The following is a 17,617-nucleotide window of genomic DNA, read 5'->3' on the forward strand; positions in this document are numbered from 1 at the left end:
TTTGTTTCTCGTTTATGGCAGTCAGGGGTCACACATATTACCGAAGGGAGCGGGTGGAGAGGGGGTGCAAGGTGCCAGCTTTTGCTTTGTCCTCAGTCAACCTCCTGCTCCCTCATCATTGCCCTCTACCCTCTTACCAATTTAGCTTTTACCCTAGACATCCCTATTTCTGTTGGAATTCTGCTATACTTCACAGGTCCGAAACCTGGGAGGCATGCCTGATGCCCCTTTCCATTTCACTTTCCGTTGGTTCTTACTACACCTGCAGCTGGGTGGATTTCTACCTCCTCTGTTAGATTTGAAGTTCTTAGGGGGGCACAGACCTTATCTGTTTCCCTGGGGGCCCCTCATGCAGGACAGCTCAGACACAGATGGTCCAGAAGTGGTTATCGAACCTCTCTGCCTGATGCCTCAGGCTTGCCTACACACCTTGCAAGTGTCACCTGGCTTATTTATAGAAATTTCCTCTATAAATAAGATGTTTCTGTTTCAGGTGTGGTTTGCCCTTCATATTTACACTCCATCTCTGACTCTACCCCAGCCTCAAACTTAGAAACCGGAATTGGAGCTGGTATTCAAATCCTTAGCCACAGTACAAGCGGCCAGCACCCCCACCCCTCCCCGTAAGAGCTAAGTCATAGTGGTGAAATTCGTTTTTTCTTCCCTGGACATTCTAGCTGCTGTCAGTACCTTTGCTGGGGAGCGCTTGACGAGAGTTTACTTGTCCTTCCATGCTGTTCTTTCTGGGGTTTCCTTGTTTCTTTTTGTGATCAGCTTCCAGATGGCCCAGCAGTGCATCCAAAACGAGTATTTTGACAGATTGCTTACTGCTTGCAAACCGTGTCACCTTCGATGTTCTAACACCCCTCCTCCACCTTGTCAACATTATTGTGATGCAAGTAAGTAATACTGCTTAAACAATTAATTCATTGGGGTGACCTATTTTTTCTACATTGACTATTTATTCGAAGAATAGACATTCCGGAGGGGAAGAGGGTGAGATCTTTTCGAATCAAAAAAGAGAAAGGAAATAAGGCAAGTATTTAAATATTTAAATGCCAACAGAGCAAAGTAATTATTCAGAACTGAACTCAATTCTATTCAGTGCTATTAGCAACCGAGATTTTTTTATCAAGTCTTCTAATTCATTGTTATTTAGAATTTACAAGTCAGTGCTGATGAATTAGGGGAATTGGATGGCAAATAGCCCTTGCTTTGATGTGGATATTATGTTGTCAGTTCATGATCTCTCCAATACTCTTTAATTCAGTGAAAGGAACAAATGCGGTTCTCTGGACCTGTCTGGGCCTGAGCTTGATCGTTTCTTTGACGGTTTTTCTGTTGATGTTCTTGCTAAGGAAGATGAATTCGGAACCATCCAAGGACGAATGTAAAAACACAGGTTGGTTTGATGGGCAGTCTTTGAAATCTGTTTCCGAGAGGGGGCTGTTGTGAATTTCAGTTCCTTCAATCTCTCTCTCTATCTCACCTTTCCCCCCCACCTCCCATGTTGAGTAATTCATTTGGTTAGCGCCCTTTTGGGTGTGTTAGAGGACAGTTGTGTTAAATGAACTTTTGGGAAGGAGTGAGCTGTCTTCTTTTTGGTTTGTCTCTTTGCAGGTGCCCCGCATTCTTTCCTCAGTAATTACTCTCCTGAAATTCTGAGGTTTCTTTGGCAAACACCCATGTCTTTGACCAAAGTTAGCCATTGATGAAACATCTTACTCTCAGAAACTGCTAGCCAGGGGCGCCTGGGTGGCTCAGTGGGTTAAGGCCTCTGCCTTCAGCTCGGGTCCTGGGATCGAGCCCCACATGGGGCTCTCTGCTCGGCGGGGAACCTGCTTCCCCCCCTCTCTCTGCCTGCCTCTCTGCCTACTTGTGATCTCTGTCTGTCAAATAAATAAATAAATAAATCTTTAAAAAAAAAAAAAAAAGAAAAGAAACTGCTAGCCAGGTCTGCTGCTATCAGAAAAAATGTATTTGGCAAGATCCACGCGTATATTTTTAATACAGTTGTAAATGCTGTTTGCTTGGGTGATTCTTGAATTCTCCAATTTACTCGTTGCTAGAGATGAATTACCAGGTGTTCTTGGATGGATTTGAGCCGTCATTTTAAAGATTATTATCTTTATTAAGCAGCAGAGACCTAGTCTTGGAGAAGTGAATGTTCTTCACCTTTTTTTAAAAATATTTTTATAAGATTTTTTATGTATTTATTTAACAGAGAGAGATCACGAGCAGGCAGAGAGGCAGGCAGAGAGAGAGAGAGAGAGAGAGGAGAAAGCAGGCTCCCTGCTGAGCAGGGAGCCCGATGCAGGACTCGATCACAGGACCCTGAGATCATGACCCGAGCTGAAGGCAGAGGCTTTAAGCCACTGAGCCACCCAGGCGTCCCGTGAATGTTCTTCTTAAAGGCTTTTTAAGATAAAAATATTTTTGTAGCACCTTGGCCCGTGATCTGATTCCTGAACACTTCGCAGCCATTGGCCTATTTCTTGATGCTTTTATTTTCCATGTATAATCTATAAAGCACCTCATTTGCAGTAAAGTGAGGTAGATGACTGTTCCCCATAATTTACTCAAGTTTGTTTTTTTTTTTTTTTTTTTTTTCTCTTGTGCCTGGGTTCTGAGAGACAGGTGGGGAGTGATTTTAAGTGTGACATTTTGGAAGATGGAGTTATTCTGCGGGAGGCTGGGGAAGTAGTAAAGTTTACCTTCACCAGCATATAAATAGGGACATATAGAGACTACTTCCTTATATGATCCCAAAAGATTCATTATAATAGTGGTGAGCATAGCTGCCTTCCAAAAGATTCATTATAAAAATTTTTTGATTTGCTACCAAATGCTCTGTAAGGGAAGCATCTTTACTTTGAATTTTAAAGTGTCAGCTAAAGGCTCATTTTGGTGTGCTGTAACATATGGTAGTGGGTCATTTCACGGGTGTGAAGTAGGGTCAGTACCTCAATGTCTCCAAGCGCCAAGAGGGTAACCAGTGAATGCAATAGGCCAGGGGGAGGTTTTAACAGTAGAGTAGCCAATGCCCTTCCTCAAGGAGACAAGTGCTAGTGACTCCAGTGAATTGTTTCCACGTAGGAATGTCATCTACAAGTTGTCACATATTCTTTTTGTTTTTGTTGTTGTTGTTTTGTTTTTGAAGAGGCCAATTGCCTCGATTGGCTGGTGAAATCCCTTGAATTTTAAAAAAATCTCTTGGTATTTTTAAAATGCGGGCCAACATAGAACATGTAAGCAAACACTTAAAAACACTGTAGGGGCCTAAACAAAGTCTATCTTCAAATCCAATGTGGTCTGTGGTCTGTCTGTGGGTGACCTCTCGTGCGGGACATACTCATTTGTTTTGTAGGAAGAGCCAGCTCCCCACCCCAGCCCTGGACTCTCGGAGCCCTAATGTGTACTGCATGTGACTGTAAGGACCTCACCACCTGCAAGTTGGGGTTAATGGTTGTGTTTCTGTATGATCAGGCTTGGCTCTCCAGAACAAGGAGAACGCTGACCAGGAGGAGGGCTGTGCCGGCAGGAATGGCGAGGAAGTTCTGTCGAGGGGCCTGGAGTATACAGTGGAAGAATGCACCTGTGACGACTGTGTCAATTCTGAACCAAAGGTTGATTCTGACCATTTCTTTCCGCTCCCAGCCACGGAGGAAGGCGCAACTCTCCTTGTCACCACAAAAACAACTGACTACTGTCATAGCCTGCTGGCGAGCGTCACAGAGATGGAGAGACCCATTTTTACCAGATAATTAACCATTTCAATGGTTGTAGAGCGGCTTTGAAAAAACCGTATGATGGAAGGATGATGATGTATCAGATCTCGTTAGGATGATTGTACGCATCGACTGCCGATAGAGCTTTTTGTCCTGTAATTCTAGAGAATCTTTATGTTATATGGACTTCGCTACCTTATTGAAATTTGCTTGGTTTCCTGATTAAATTCTTGACTCACCGAAAAAAAAGCGCTGCAGTGTGTAGAGCCCGTGGTCCCACATTTCTATGGCTAGTTCCCTGGTCTCCTATATACACACATAGATACTTCAGGTTTTTCTCTCTCTAATGAAAGGAAATCAAGGTGATCCTATGTACTCCTGGAGATAGGAGATGCCTAGAGTCAGCTACACAAATGTAGCGTGCGATGCATGAGGGCAGGGCTCCTGACCTTGTGAGTGTTTAGTTTAATGGAGACATCAGGCATTATCAGTGTCCCATAAATAAATATGTAATTGCAAACCATGATAAAGGTATAGTACGTATCATTTTCAGATCCCAATGCAGGTAATAATAATGATAGCTAAAACTTAGCCTTACTAGGGGTGCCAAGGTGGCTCAGTTGGTTAAGTGTCTGATGCTTGATTTCAGCTCAGTTCATGGTCTCATGGGTGGTGGGATCAAGTCCTGTGACTCAGGCTCTGTGATCAACGGGGAGTCTGCTTAAGATTCTCTACCTCTCTCTCTCCCTCTGCCCACACCACCCCCCGCTCACACTTTCTTTCTCTCATTCTCTAATAAATAAATACATCTTTAAAAAAAACAAACGAGGGGCGCCTAGGTGGCTCAGTGGGTTAAGCCTCTGCCTTCAGCTCAGGTCATGATCTTGGGGTCCTGGGATCGAGCCCCACATCAGGCTCTCTGCTCAGCAGGGAGCCTGCTTCCCCCTCTCTCTTTCTGCCTGCCTCTCTGCCTACTTGTGATCTGTCTGTCAAATAAATAAATAAAATCTTAAAAAAAAACAAACAAACCAACAAACGACAAAACCCCTTAGCCTTACTTATGTGCCAGGATAGTTATTTATTTATTTGTTTATTTAATAAACATATAATGTATTTTTATCCCCAGGGGTACAGGTCTGTGAATCGCCAGGTTTACACACTTCACAGCACTCATATAGCACATACCCTCCCCCAATGTCCATAACCCTACCCCCCCCGACCCCCCCGGACCCCCAGCAACCCTCAGTTTGTTTTGTGAGATTAAGAGTCACTTATGGTTTGTTTCTCTCCTGATCCCATCTTGTTTCATTTATTCTTCTCCTACCCCCCTAACCCCCAAGTTGCATCTCCACTTCCTCATATCAGGGAGATCATATGATTGTTGTCTTTCTCCAATTGACTTATTTTGCTAAGCATGATACCCTCTAGTTCCATCCACGTCGTCGCAAATGGCAAGATTTCATTTCTTTTGATGGCTGCATAGTATTCCATTGTATATATATACCACCTCTTCTTTATCCATTCGTCTGTTGATGGACATCTAGGTTCTTTCCATAGTTTGGCTATTGTGGACATTGCTGCTATAAACATTCAGGTTCACGTGCCCCTTCGGATCACTATGTTTGTATCTTTAGGGTAAATACCCAGTAGTGCAATTGCTGGGTCATAGGGTAGTTCTATTTTCAACTTTTTGAGGAACCTCCATGCTGTTTTCCAGAGTGGTTGCACCAGCTTGCATTCCCACCAACAGTGTAGGAGGGTTCCCCTTTCTCCGCATCCTCGCCAGCATCTGCCATTTCCTGACTTGTTAATTTTAGCCATTCTGACTGGTGTGAGGTGATTCTCATTGTGGTTTTGATTTGTATTTCCCTGATGCCGAGTGATGTGGAGCACTTTTTCATGTGTCTGTTGGCCATCTGGATGTCTTCTTTGCAGAAATGTCTGTTCATGTCGTCTGCCCATTTCTTGATTGGATTATTTGTTCTTTGGGTGTTGAGTTTGCTAAGTTCTTTATAGATTTTGGATACTAGCCCTTTATTTGATATGTCGTTTGCAAATATCTTCTCCCATTCTGTCAGTTGTCTTTTGGTTTTGTTAACTGTTTCCTTTGCTGTGCAAAAGCTTTTGATCTTGATGAAATCCTAATAGTTCATTTTTTGTGCCAGGATAGTTCTATTGCTTCACCTGTACTAGGTCATTTAATGCATACAACAAATCACAAGGTAGGTGGACAATTATTACTTCCATTTTACAGATGATGGCAGAAACTGAGTCAGAGCAAGAACCAAAAACAAAAACCAGTAAATGGCAGAACCAAGATTTAAACCCAGACCTGTTTATTTATATTTTTTTCTATTTATTTTTTTCTTCTCACATCAGTTTAAGTTCACTTGAGTTCCCCATCTCTTTGGGCTACAATTTTAGTCATTAGTGGGGGAGATGGGGGGGTCCCTTCCAGGGATTGTGCAAAGGTCCTGAGGTGTTCCCTTTCTGGGGTTATGCAACAGGTGATGTTGCCCTCTGGTAATATGTTGACTTTGATCATTGCTAAGATGCCCACTGACACCACAGCACAGACCTCCAAGTCTTCGGGCTTTGTGGCCTCTGTGTCAGGTCTGGGATATGGGAAAACTTCGTGAACCCTTTTTACCCATTGGGGGCCATTCCAAGGTTCCATTCCAGGCCCTTGAGGACCACAGGAAACAATAAAGTACTAGGGTTAAGATACTGGCTCTTGGAGCCAGATTGCTTGGACTTGAATCTTGGCTTTGTACTAGAAGTTAGAGACTTTGGGTGACTGTGAGAGTTACTTTACCACTTGTACCTCAGTTTCCCAACCTGTAGAATGAGAATAATAGTATCTACTTATAAGGTTATTTTAAGGATTAAATGAACACACACAGACACACCCATTTGCATACATTCATGTGTATGTATATATATATAAGTTTTTTCATGAAAGTATCTGGTTCATAATAAATACTTTGAGTTACATTGCTGTAATGATTTTTATCAATCCACTTGAATTGTAGTCTGAAAGCAGACACACACTCCTTTCTTGTTCTACGGCTGTTATAGGAACGCCATATGGAATACTTCTCCTAGCTTCTCACATGCCCTTTTCCTGCTCCCCTCCCCTCCACTAGCATCTCCTCTCCTCCTCCAAACTAAATGAAAAAGTTTAGTTTTTTAAGGCTAACAAGAGCTGTAGACTTTCAGCTTTTGATTCGTATTCTTGGAGGACCAGGCGAAAATCTCAGAGGAAAGGAATTACAGTGTTTCAAGGGGGTGGTTAGGAATAGAATAGGTAAAACAAACTCGCAACACTCCACTTATCTTGCCTCAAGGGCCATGACGGAAAGGTACAGGACATACAAAAAGGTAGAACACATTATCCTCACAACAACTCCATGAAGCAGGTGTGTGATACTCCACCAAGAGTCACAAGGCAGGAGGATCTAAACTAGGCTTCTGGGGGTGGGAGAGGCTGGGGGGTCAATTTGGGCACATAGACTCTTTGAAGTAACAAATCAACAACAACTAGAGAGTATAATTTTGAAAATGGCAAAGAAAACCCACCAACTAAACACACAAATATTTTTATCTCTCCATTCTCTCAATCCCTACACATGGCCATGTTTTGACACGATTGTAATCATGGCATACAGACCATTTTGCATGGGTCTTTTTTTTTGGTACTTAATGCATTATCATTGGCCTTTCCCCATGTTTCCATCTTCATCATTAGCATTTTCAACTACTACAAGAGATTCCTTGTGAAGTGAGCAATGATTTGCTCAGCACTTCTGTAGTTGGGCTGCGGTGCTGTCCACTCCTTCGGTTTCATAAATAACGCTGCTGGGCAGCCTTTTCCAAAGAGCTCTTGACTTCTGTTGAATCCAAAAGATACATTCACAGGGGCCCAGAGGTTGCGTGTTGAGAGGCGGTGTAGTAGGAAGACCATGGGACTGTGGGTCACACAGAACTGGGCTGGAATTCTGGCTCCATTTCCCTGTGGGACCTGTTCCCCAATTCAGTGTTTTTGACTGCGGATCAAGACTTATTACCTGCATCAATCAACTGTCTCAGTTAGCACAAAGGAAAAAAAAAAAAGAAAGAAAGAAAAATGGAAGAGAGTACATTACCCATTGAATTGTTTTGTTAAACATCTCCTTAAATATACGCATGTGTATACTGGGTTGTGATGTAAAATGTATTTTTTTTTACTCTTGCAGGCAAAATGCCCTTTCAACCTTTCTGGGTCCCCTCTCCCATGTAGAAAGTGGGACAGTAATCTGAGCTTCCTATTACGAACAGGGGTTGGCACATCATCCATCCACCTTCATCTCTAACGCCACCACCCTAGCCCCAAACATAAGGCTTGCTGGGAAACTGACTGCAATGTCTCCCTAACCAGGTGCCCTTTCTCCACCCTGCCCCACTACAATTCATTCTGAACCCAGGACGAGTGACGGTCTTAAGAGCTAATTCAGATCGTCTCATTCCTCTGTTTAAATTCTTGCAATGGCTTCCCATTTCCTTATCCCACCACCCTCACCAGGCCCATAAGGTCCTCCATCCAGCTCTCCTACCTCCCCTCTCTCACCCTCCTTCTGGCTCCGTCAAGCCCTGAGGCAGGGCCTTTGCCCTTGGTGTTCCTTCTGGCACGCCGTTCCTGCGCATCTTCCCGCGCCCGTCTCCCAGCCATGGTCCAGGTCTCAGCTCAAAGATCGTCTTCTTAGGGGCGCCCTCCGGTACTGTCCATCTCCCCGGTTTCCACGCTTTGGTCCATTACCCTTTTTTATTTCCCTTCTCAGCTCCTGCTGCTCTCTGGAACGGTGTTGGCTCATTTCTCTTGGCCTATTCACGGTCTCCCCAATAGAGCTGTGGACCCAGGAGGGCACAGAAACGTGCAGTTCGGTCCCGCCCAGGCTGAGCCCACCAGCCCCGCGAGGGTCTCGGTCCTGCCAGGCCCCGGCCGCGCCGGCGCCCGTGTTTACCTTCCGGGTCGGGGGGGGGGGCGGGTCCGTGGCGGCGGCGCTCCACTTCCGGGGCGGGGCGGGCGGGCGGGGCGGGGCGCTGTCTCCCGGCCTGTCTGGAGCCCGGCGGCGGCAGTGGCGGCAGTGGCGGCGGCGCGGCGCAGGCACCGGCCCGGGAGCGGCACCATGAGCGGTGAGTGGCGGCTTTGCCGCTGTCACCCGGCCCGGCTGCCCCGGCTCCCGCCGCTCCAACTGCACACTCCGGCCCCCGAGTCGCGCTCGCTCGCAGACCCCGGTCGCGTCTCTCGCAGACCCCCGGACGCGCGGGAGCTGGCCCCCGGTCACCTGCACTTCTTTGGCGTCCCGAGTCCAGGCACTCCCAGTCTCCTGCGTTCTGTCCACCTCTTACCCCTGGCTCCTGGACACCTGTCCGCAGACCCCCAGTCTCTCCCAGTCCTCTGACCCCCTCGCCGGGTCACCAGTCTCCGCGTCCTCAGACCTCCCGACTCTCAGTCCCTCTTAACTCAGGGACCCCTCCCCGCCAGTCCCAGGTCCAGTTCCGGGCCCCCCAGCTCCGCCGTCATTCCCATTTCCCAGGCCCCTGGTGTGCAGTCGCTCCAGCCTGCACACGGGCAGGGTGTCGTCTCTGGGCACTCTGAGTTGGCTGACCCCTGAACCCCGGATCCCCCGTGGCTCTCGGTCCCCAGAGGACGGTGGGTTCTCCAGCCTCTTTGTCTTCCCCGCCCCTCCCATTCCCTCGTGCCCTGTCCCCCGGTGCTTTGCTGTTCCAGTCACCAGTGGTTCCCAGTTACGCTCTCAGTGTCCCTCTCTGGTCCTTGCTTCTTAACATTTTGGTCCTTTTTTTCATACTCCCGCCCCTTTGAGTTCTTTTCCTAACTCATTTGAGGTCTCCTTCGCCCGGTCCCGCACCCCTTCCCTCCTTGTTCCATACTGATCCCATCTGGGGACCATCGCGTGGCCCTTCCCGGCCCACCCTCCTCCCGCTCTCCGGGAGGGGTGTGGTCTTTGGTGGGGAGGCCGGGAGTGGGAGGGAGGTGGGTGTGGACAGCTTGTGCTCAGTGTTTCTGAAGTTTAGTCCCCAAACCTGGACGTGTATTCTCAGCCCTTCTCTGAAGCGATCTACCGGTGTTTTGGTGCTAAGTCATTCCTGGATGTTGTGTGTGTGTGCAGAGTGACTCCGGGAAGCCTCGAAGCCAGCCCTGACTGGGATCTGGATTTCCTTAGGAACACCCGCCTACCCTCACCCTGCCTACTTTCCTCTTACTGTGGAGTAGCCTCTGAAAAGTCCTTGCATCCAGCTCCCTTGGCCCTCGCCTTTCACCCAGGCGGTTCTGGAGGTTGAGGAGGAGCGGGAGGGCAAGGCGAAGGGGCTGTGTCTCTCTTAATTTTTAACTTTTGAGTTATCTCCATGGATTTTTTTTTTTTTTTAATTTACAAGTCATGCGCCTTTTGTTTTGATGTTCAAAGAGCAAGTTTTGTGAACTTTTTGGTCCTAATGAGGGAGCTGGGAAGGGGGTTTCCTGGGAGATAGTCCAGCTTCTGTTGTCAGAGCAAATGATTTTTGGCCTAATTAAATTTCTGGTCCTTGAACATTAGTGATCTTGCAACAAAGAGGTAATGAGCTGGTTTCCACCCAGAAGTTCCTACAGCCTGGTTTAAGTGCAGGCCTGGAGCCAGACAGCCTGAGTTCAGATCCTGACTCTACTCTATAAAACTGTGATACGGAGTGAGTTACTTGACCATTTTGGAAATCCCAGCAAAGTGGGGGTAAATAGTCGTACCTGTCACCTAGGCTTATTGCAGTGAATAAATAACTTTATTTAGGTAAAGTTCTTGGTACTGTTTTACATGGTATGTACATAGGGACTTAGACCAGTTGCTGTTTCCTTAAGTACCCAGCTGGGGCTCAGGTGGGTTTGTTTTCTGACTTAGCTCTGGGACAAGGGTTGGGGCTAAGTATGCCTCGAAAATTCCTTGCTTTTATTTTTTAAAAATCATTTAAATTCAATTAATTAGCATATAGTGAATTATTAGTTTCAGAAGTAGAGTTTAGTGATTGCATATCACCCCAATGCTCATTCTATGAAGTGCCTTCTTTTTTTTTTTTTTTAAAGATTTTGTTTATTTATTTGACAGACAGAGAGCCAGGCAGAGAGAGAAGGGGAAGCAGGCTCGCTGCTGAGCAGAGAGCCTGATGTGGGGTTCAACCCCAGGATCCTGCAACAAAGAGGTAATGAGCTGGTTTCCACCCAGAAGGTCCTACAGCCTGGTTTAAGTGCAGGCCTGGAGCCAGACAGCCTGAGTTCAGATCCTGATTCTACTCTATAAAACTGTGTGATGTGGAGTGAGTTACTTGACCATTCTGGAAATCCCAAGGCAGAGGCTTTAACCCACTGAGCCATCCAAGCGCCCCTATGAAGTGCCTTCCTTAATGCCCATCACCCAGTTACCCCATCTCTCCACCCCCCACCTGCTTTGGCAACCCTCAGTTTGTTTCCTATAGTTAAGAGTCTCCTAGGGAAAACCTTTTGCTTTTTCATATGACCAAGGAGACTCTGCCTCAAGCTCAGGGTTCTGGACCATTCTCCTGCCTTGATCTTAGGAAGAAGTGAAATTGACAAGCCAAGGGAAATTGATCAACGCCTGCCTCCAGAACCAACTGGACACCAACAATAACAAAATATTAAAATTTGACTTAAAAAACCATTATAAAAAAATCATTATGAAAGGAAACCAACAGATGGCTTTTTTAGGAAAAAGCGTTCAGGACGAAAGCCTTCTTTTGGAAAGTCTGTAATTGAGGACAGAAGGGAGGTCCAGGGTATTTTCAGTTTTTTCTTTCCCCCAGTTTTCTTGAGAAGTAATTAACATGCATCACCGTGTAAGTTTCAGGTGAACAGCATGATTGACATATATTGTGAAATGATTCCCACAAAAGGCCCAGCTAACATCCTTCCTCTATGGATGCAATAAAAAGGAAAGAAAGAAGAAAGGAATCTAAGTTTTTTTCTTTGTGATGAGACCGCTTAGGATTTATTCTCTTAACTCCCGTGTTAGTCATCATGTTGTATGTGACATTGCTAGTGCTTATTTATTTTATAACTTGGTAGTTTGTGCCTTTTAAACTTTTTCCTCCAATTACTGCCTTCACGTGTCTTAATACAGTTGAAACAGGGTCTCCCCACCCTTGGGATTGATGATCAGCATACAATACAATCATGTTGCATGGAGGTATTTACTCTCTTTCCTCTGTTCTTTTTTTCAATAGAAAATTTCAAACGTCTCCAAGGTGGAGAGAATAGTCTAGAGAGCATTTACCATCTCATGACCGTCCCTATATAACTATCTCTCTTACCTCTGTCCCGAATTTATTTTTAAACAATTTTTTCTTTTTAGATTTTATTTATATGACAGACAGAGATCACAAGTAGGTAGAGAGGCAGGCAGAGAGAGAGAAGGGGAAGCAGGCTCCCTGCAGAGCAGAGAGCCTGATGTAGGGCTCTGGGATCATGACCTGAGCTCTGAAGGCAGAGGCTTAACCCACTGAACCATCCAGGTGCCCTCCAAGTTTATTTTGAAGCAAATCATTGTATCCTTTCATCTATAAATATTTTCATATGTATCTCTAAAAGATAAGGACTCTTTTAAAAAAAAAAAGCTCAATTTCATTATTATACTTCTCAGAAATTAGCAGTAATTCGTTAATATCATCAGGTATTAAATGTTCAAATTTCCATAATTGCCTTATAATTTTATAGTGTGTTTTTTAGACTCAGCATCTAAATAAGGTTGAAACAATGCAAATTGGTTTGCTTTTTAGTCCTCTCTCTTTTTTAGTTTAATTTTTTTTTTTTTAAAGATTTTATTTATTTATTTGAGAGAGAGACAGTGAGAAAGAGCATGAGTGAGGAGAAGGTCAGAGGGAGAAGCAGACTCCCCATGGAGCTGGGAGCCCGATGTGGGACTCCATCCTGGGACCCCAGGATCATGACCTGAGCCGAAGGCAGTCGTCCAACCAACTGAGCCACCCAGGCGTCCCTAATTGTTATTTTTTAGTGTTTAGTAATATTCACAGAGTTGTGCACACATCACCATAATCAGTTTTAGAACATTTTTGTTAGTCCAAAAAGAAACCCCTGTACCGGTTAGCAGTGGTTCCTCATTCTCCCTCCTCTTAGCCCCAGGCAATCACCAGTCTGCTCTATCTCGCATTTACCTGTTCGGAATATTTCATATAGATTGAATCATACAATACATAGCCTTTTGCATCTGGCTCTTTTCACTAAGTATTGTGCTTCTAAGCTTTATCGTACTGTAGCATGTAACTATAGTTCATTCCTTTTTTTTTTTTTGAATACCGTTTCACTGTATGAATATTCTATATTTTGTTTAACCATTGTTAATGGTTGATGGACATTTGACTTGTTTGCACTTTTTGGCTCTTCTGAATAATGCTGCTGGGAACATTCACGGACAAGTGTTTGTGTGGGCCTGTGTTTTTATTTCTCTCGGGTCCATATCTAAGAGTAGAATTGCTGGCTCTGTTTGAGGAACTGTCAGACAGTTTGCCAAAGTGGCTGCACCATATTCCATTCCCACCAGCACTGTATGAAGTATGAAAGTTCTGGTTTCTTCACATCCTTGTCAACAGTCTTTTTGATTATAGCCATTCTAGTGGAATGGTCAGATGCTATCTTTTTGTGGTTTTGATTTGCATTTCCTTAATGATCAATGATCTTAAGAGTCTTTTCATGTGTTTATTGGCTGTGTTTAGCTTCTTTGGAGAAATGTTTGTTCAGCTCCTTTGTCCATTTTTTTAATGGACATTTTAATGGTCCATTTTTATTTTAAAAATAAAGTTTTTATTTTTTCATTATGTTCAGTTAACCAACATATTACTTTAAAATTTTATTTATTTATTTAACATATAGTGTATTATTAGCCCCAGGGGTACAGGTCTGTGAATGGCCAGGTTCACACACTTCATAGCACTCACCATAGCACATACCTTCCCCAAAGTCCCTACCTTTGTCCATTTTTAAATTGGGTTTTTATTGTTGAGCTGTAAGAATTCTATGTAATTCCTGGATATAAGTCTCTTAGATCTATTACTTATAAAACTTTTCTCCCATTTTTTTTTCTTTCTTGATTGTATCCTTTGAGGCACAAAGCATTTTTTTTTTAAGCTAATACATTTCCCTTTCATCTCTTTCTTTTTACCCCTTGGAGTTTTTGTTGAAGGAAACCGTTCACCCTCGTTGTTGCAGGATAGATTTGTTTCTTTGTGGGATTTTGCTGACGGCATCCTTTTGGTGTGGTTTGACAGGTGTCTCAGTCTCTTGTATTTCCTATAAACTGGCAGTTAGCGTCTACTCTATTTTGTAGTTGAAAATGATTGAGTCATCAGAGGTCAGATGGTTTCAAGGCCAAGTGCATTAAGTGCAAATAATCAGGAAGTGGAATGCCTAGGTAATGCATATATAAGATAAATGAGTATCCTGAGGCCAGAAACAACTATGATGACCATTAACAGGGGAGACGATGTGAATATGTGGTGTGATCACATGATGAAAAACCTCAAAGACGTTAAAAGGAATAAGATGGATTTATGCCCATCATCGTGGCTATATCTCAACATTAACCTTCTCTAAAAAGAAGCAGAGTGCAGAATTATACTAAAATATATACCTCGATGTACCTTCAAACATGCACATGAAACAATGTTTGTGTATTTGTACATGTTCGTAGAAGTAAACAAATCATCTGCTGGAAGGATACTTGCTACACGTGGGTGGTTGTCTTAGCAGTGATCCCCTTCATGATTTGTTTGTTTCTCTGTAAAGAATCCAGTAGGTAGGAATACTTGATTGCCAGCCTCTGTAAGCTAAGGAATTATGAATTTCAGGTAATGTTTTTGCTCTTACTTAGAAAGTAGAACTTGAAGGGCCGGAAAGTCATTATGATTCTCAAGCACTGTATTTCCTAAGACTTTAGATTTGAATGTCCTTGATGCTCACTTCCATCAGTAATGAGTCTGTCAGGAATTTTTAAGTTAAAAATTTTTTTAACTTTAATTTTAAGTTAAAATTTTTAAGTTAAAAACCCTGAGAGGTCAGATAATCTGTAGAACTGTCAAGCTCTAGAGGCCTGATAGATCAGGGTTGGGGACTTAGTGAATAATTTATTGCTGTTTCTGGCCTGATTTTGTGTACATTTTATTTTATTTTATTATATACAAATATAAATATATTTATAATATAATAATATAATTATATTATTATATAACATAATACATATATATAATACATGTTATATATAAAATATATGATATATTATAAATACATTTATATTTATATATACTTTATATATTATATATAAAATATATATTTAATGTATAAATATACATTTATTTAAATTTATTATTAAATTATTAAATCAGAATTATTAAAATATGTAAAATATATATTTAAAGATATATATTTAAAGATTTTATATGTAATATATAATATATATTTTATATATATATTTAAAGACTTTATTTGCTTATTTGGCAGAGAGAGACGCAGCGAGAGAGGAAACACAAGCAGGGGGAGTGAGGGAGGGAGAAGCAGACTTCCCGCCGAGCAGGGAGCCCAATGCAGGGCTTCATCCCAGGACTCTGGGGTCATGACCTGAGCCAAAGGCAGACACTTAACAACTGAGCCACACAGGCGCCCCGGTGTACATTTTAGCAGCTTTATCTTATTTTTCTGGAATGCTGAGAGTCATGGTTTTCTCTTTGGCATTGACTAGGTCCTTTCTAGCAGTAGCCTGTGTTTGGGATAAAGAATCAGCTGAAGCGAGAGAATGGAAAAAAGAATGTTTGTGGTTTTCATTCACAGCAGAAAAACTGATGATATCAACTTTTTTCCCCCCACTGAAGGCACTGGGTTGATCTGTTGTGGCAGATTGTAAGAAGTAAGTGTTCTACTGTCAGCAAATATTTGACCACGTCTATGCTAGTAAGTGGCAATGGACTGAATCTCATTCACGTCACCTCTCCTGCTTTCTTGTTGTAACCAGTAAGAACTCAAGTTCTTAGAGCTCTTAAAATATGAAACCAAAATCCAAGATGTTATGGGCTTCTCTAAGTTTTGGCAATGTGGACATAAGTCCAGATAAAGTCCTTCCATCCTGCCTCCCTCTTGTCTATAGGCCGTGCATTCTCAGTGGGAGCAAAAATTGGTTATTGAGGAAGAAAGAAATTTTAATGTTGTATGTAAAGCCCAGGTATATGTGCAGTATGTAAACAGATATACAACATACTTGTGTTATTAAAATTTCATGGAGGGGATGAACGCAAAAATGTCCGAAAAGGATCCTGGGGGGGAAGATAATGAGCAAAAACGTTGAGAAACACTGGTGTGAGCTGACGTCATGGTACCATTGCCATATAAACTTGTGTTTTGCTCTTACCCTTAGCATTTTGGGATAAAACTGCCACATTGCTATGTGGCCTTCATATTGATCACCTTTACAGACCCTGTAACCCATTATTAATCCATCATTGTTGCATGTAGTATAATTTTAAAACGATTTGTTTCTACTTGTGGAAATTTAGCTTATTTTCCTCCCTTCCTTTTTTTTTTTTTTTGGTTCCTATTAAAAGGAGTGATGCAGTGACATTTTTTTTTTTCTTTTTGTTTGTTTGTTTAAGGTAGTTTTCCTTCCTTTAGATTGATAGGTCTTTAGGATGATTTCCCTGAAATAGCCGTAACATGACACTGTTGAGAGAGTTCTTGGTTGCTCTGGCTTTCAGAGTGTTTGTAGTAGGTTAAAAGGCTGCTAGCAGGGGTGAGAACTCAAGTGGTAGCAGAGCTGGCCAGAAGTTCAGGGTTCAACATTCAGCATTTACTGAATGACAGTTCAGTGCTTCTACTATCACTTAGCAGAGGGCTGTGCCGTCGGTGTCTGTTGAAGCACATCGAACGAATGCACCAAAAAATATTTTGTTGGAGTGATGGGCGTGTTAGCCACGACTCTTCAGTTGCATGTGGCAGAGTGGGAGCTGGTTTCAGAACTATTGGAGTTTCAAGTGGCTTGTAATGGAAATGTCTGGGGGTAGGGCTGTCTTCAGGCTCAGTTGCATTCAGGTGCTTAGAGAGTCATGAGGTCTATGTTTCTGTCCGTCTGTTTTCATCTCCGTTGGCTTCATCCTCCAGCAGCCTCTTCTCCATGGAGGCAAGGTGGCTACCAGTAGCTCTTGGGGCTCATCCTACAATGTAGCAACCGCTGAGCGGAGGGTGGGCCTCTCTCCCAGTTGCTCCGGCAGAAGTCATGGGGCTGACTCACAGCAGTCTGGCAGGCTGCGTGGCCATCCTGGAACCCATCACTGTGGCTCTGGTTGCCCAGGTCTGGATGGCATGCCCAGTCCAGAGCCCAAGGGTGGCATCGGATTGCTTGTTGTTTGGATAGAGGATGAAGTAAAGGCGGAATGACTGTTGTCATTCTGAGTGGAGCCATCAGGGGAGGCCTCCCAGGGGAGGTGAGATTGAGCAGAGACCTGAGGGAGGGGGGTGTATCCTGGGTTTTGCTACTGAACAGCTGCAAAGGGTAAGAATCGCCTCTCCCTCAGGTGGGAGAGGCTGTGGGACGTCAGTTTGGGTGTGGGTGTAGCAGTTGGAAGCCTTCAGGGGGAGTGAGGACTCTTTCCCGGGTCCTGACTTCCTGTGCGCATCCCGGAGCCCTCCAGAGACCTGGTGATGCTGCTTGTCCCTCTTACCCCACCCTATTGGGCCCGGGCTCCCAGGCTTCCTACTCGGAGGGAACCTTGCCCACTGCATCTTATTTTTCCCTGCCTGTGCTGCATATTTTGGGATTTGCTCTTTCCTCCCCCATCTTAAAAAAAAA

At 43.8% G+C, this 17,617-nt stretch overlaps 2 protein-coding genes and 1 long non-coding RNA gene across 6 annotated transcripts in view; 2 read left to right on the forward strand and 1 right to left on the reverse strand.

The window, feature by feature from the left end:
• The first annotated feature begins 663 nt into the window (after positions 1-663).
• TNFRSF17 (TNF receptor superfamily member 17) lies at positions 664-10,610 on the forward strand. 2 transcript variants are annotated; one of them, XR_007124214.1, is made up of 5 exons: positions 664-899; positions 1,271-1,402; positions 3,487-3,853; positions 5,807-5,808; positions 10,600-10,610. XR_007124214.1 is itself a non-coding variant. In XM_047712613.1 (3 exons), the coding sequence occupies exons 1-3, from the start codon at positions 782-784 to the stop codon at positions 3,762-3,764; spliced, it is 528 nt and encodes a 175-aa protein (XP_047568569.1). In that variant the 5' UTR covers positions 664-781; the 3' UTR covers positions 3,765-4,245. The 2 variants fall into 2 exon arrangements, 1 of the variants encoding a protein (XP_047568569.1); XM_047712613.1 differs by lacking the exons at positions 5,807-5,808; positions 10,600-10,610 and having other exon boundaries at positions 3,487-4,245.
• On the reverse strand, positions 6,718-8,789 carry LOC125090145 (uncharacterized). Of its 2 annotated transcripts, none has more exons than XR_007124216.1 (2): positions 8,335-8,789; positions 6,718-7,808 (listed from the first exon to the last, which is right to left on the reverse strand). It is a non-coding gene; the product is annotated as an uncharacterized LOC125090145 (long non-coding RNA). The 2 variants fall into 2 exon arrangements; XR_007124215.1 differs by having other exon boundaries at positions 8,321-8,789.
• SNX29 (sorting nexin 29) overlaps positions 8,807-17,617 on the forward strand; it is a 479,895-nt gene continuing 471,084 nt past the window's right edge. For both annotated transcript variants that reach the window (XM_047712611.1, XM_047712612.1), the window contains exon 1: positions 8,807-8,900. In XM_047712611.1, coding sequence (XP_047568567.1) covers positions 8,894-8,900 — 7 coding nt within the window. In that variant the 5' untranslated portion in view covers positions 8,807-8,893. The remainder of the gene's footprint in view (positions 8,901-17,617) is intronic.

Source organism: Lutra lutra, chromosome 18 (genome assembly GCF_902655055.1).
Source record: "Lutra lutra chromosome 18, mLutLut1.2, whole genome shotgun sequence".
In the NCBI taxonomy this organism is placed as follows: Eukaryota; Metazoa; Chordata; class Mammalia; order Carnivora; family Mustelidae; genus Lutra; species Lutra lutra.

Coding starts and splice junctions, on each gene's coding strand:
- TNFRSF17 (XM_047712613.1), top strand. CDS start 782: ATGGCCCAGCAGTGCATCCAAAACGAGTATTTTGACAGATTGCTTACT. Junction 900..1,270: donor TCAACATTATTGTGATGCAA/GTAAGTAATACT, acceptor TCTTTAATTCAG/TGAAAGGAACAAATGCGGTT. Junction 1,403..3,486: donor GGACGAATGTAAAAACACAG/GTTGGTTTGATG, acceptor CTGTATGATCAG/GCTTGGCTCTCCAGAACAAG.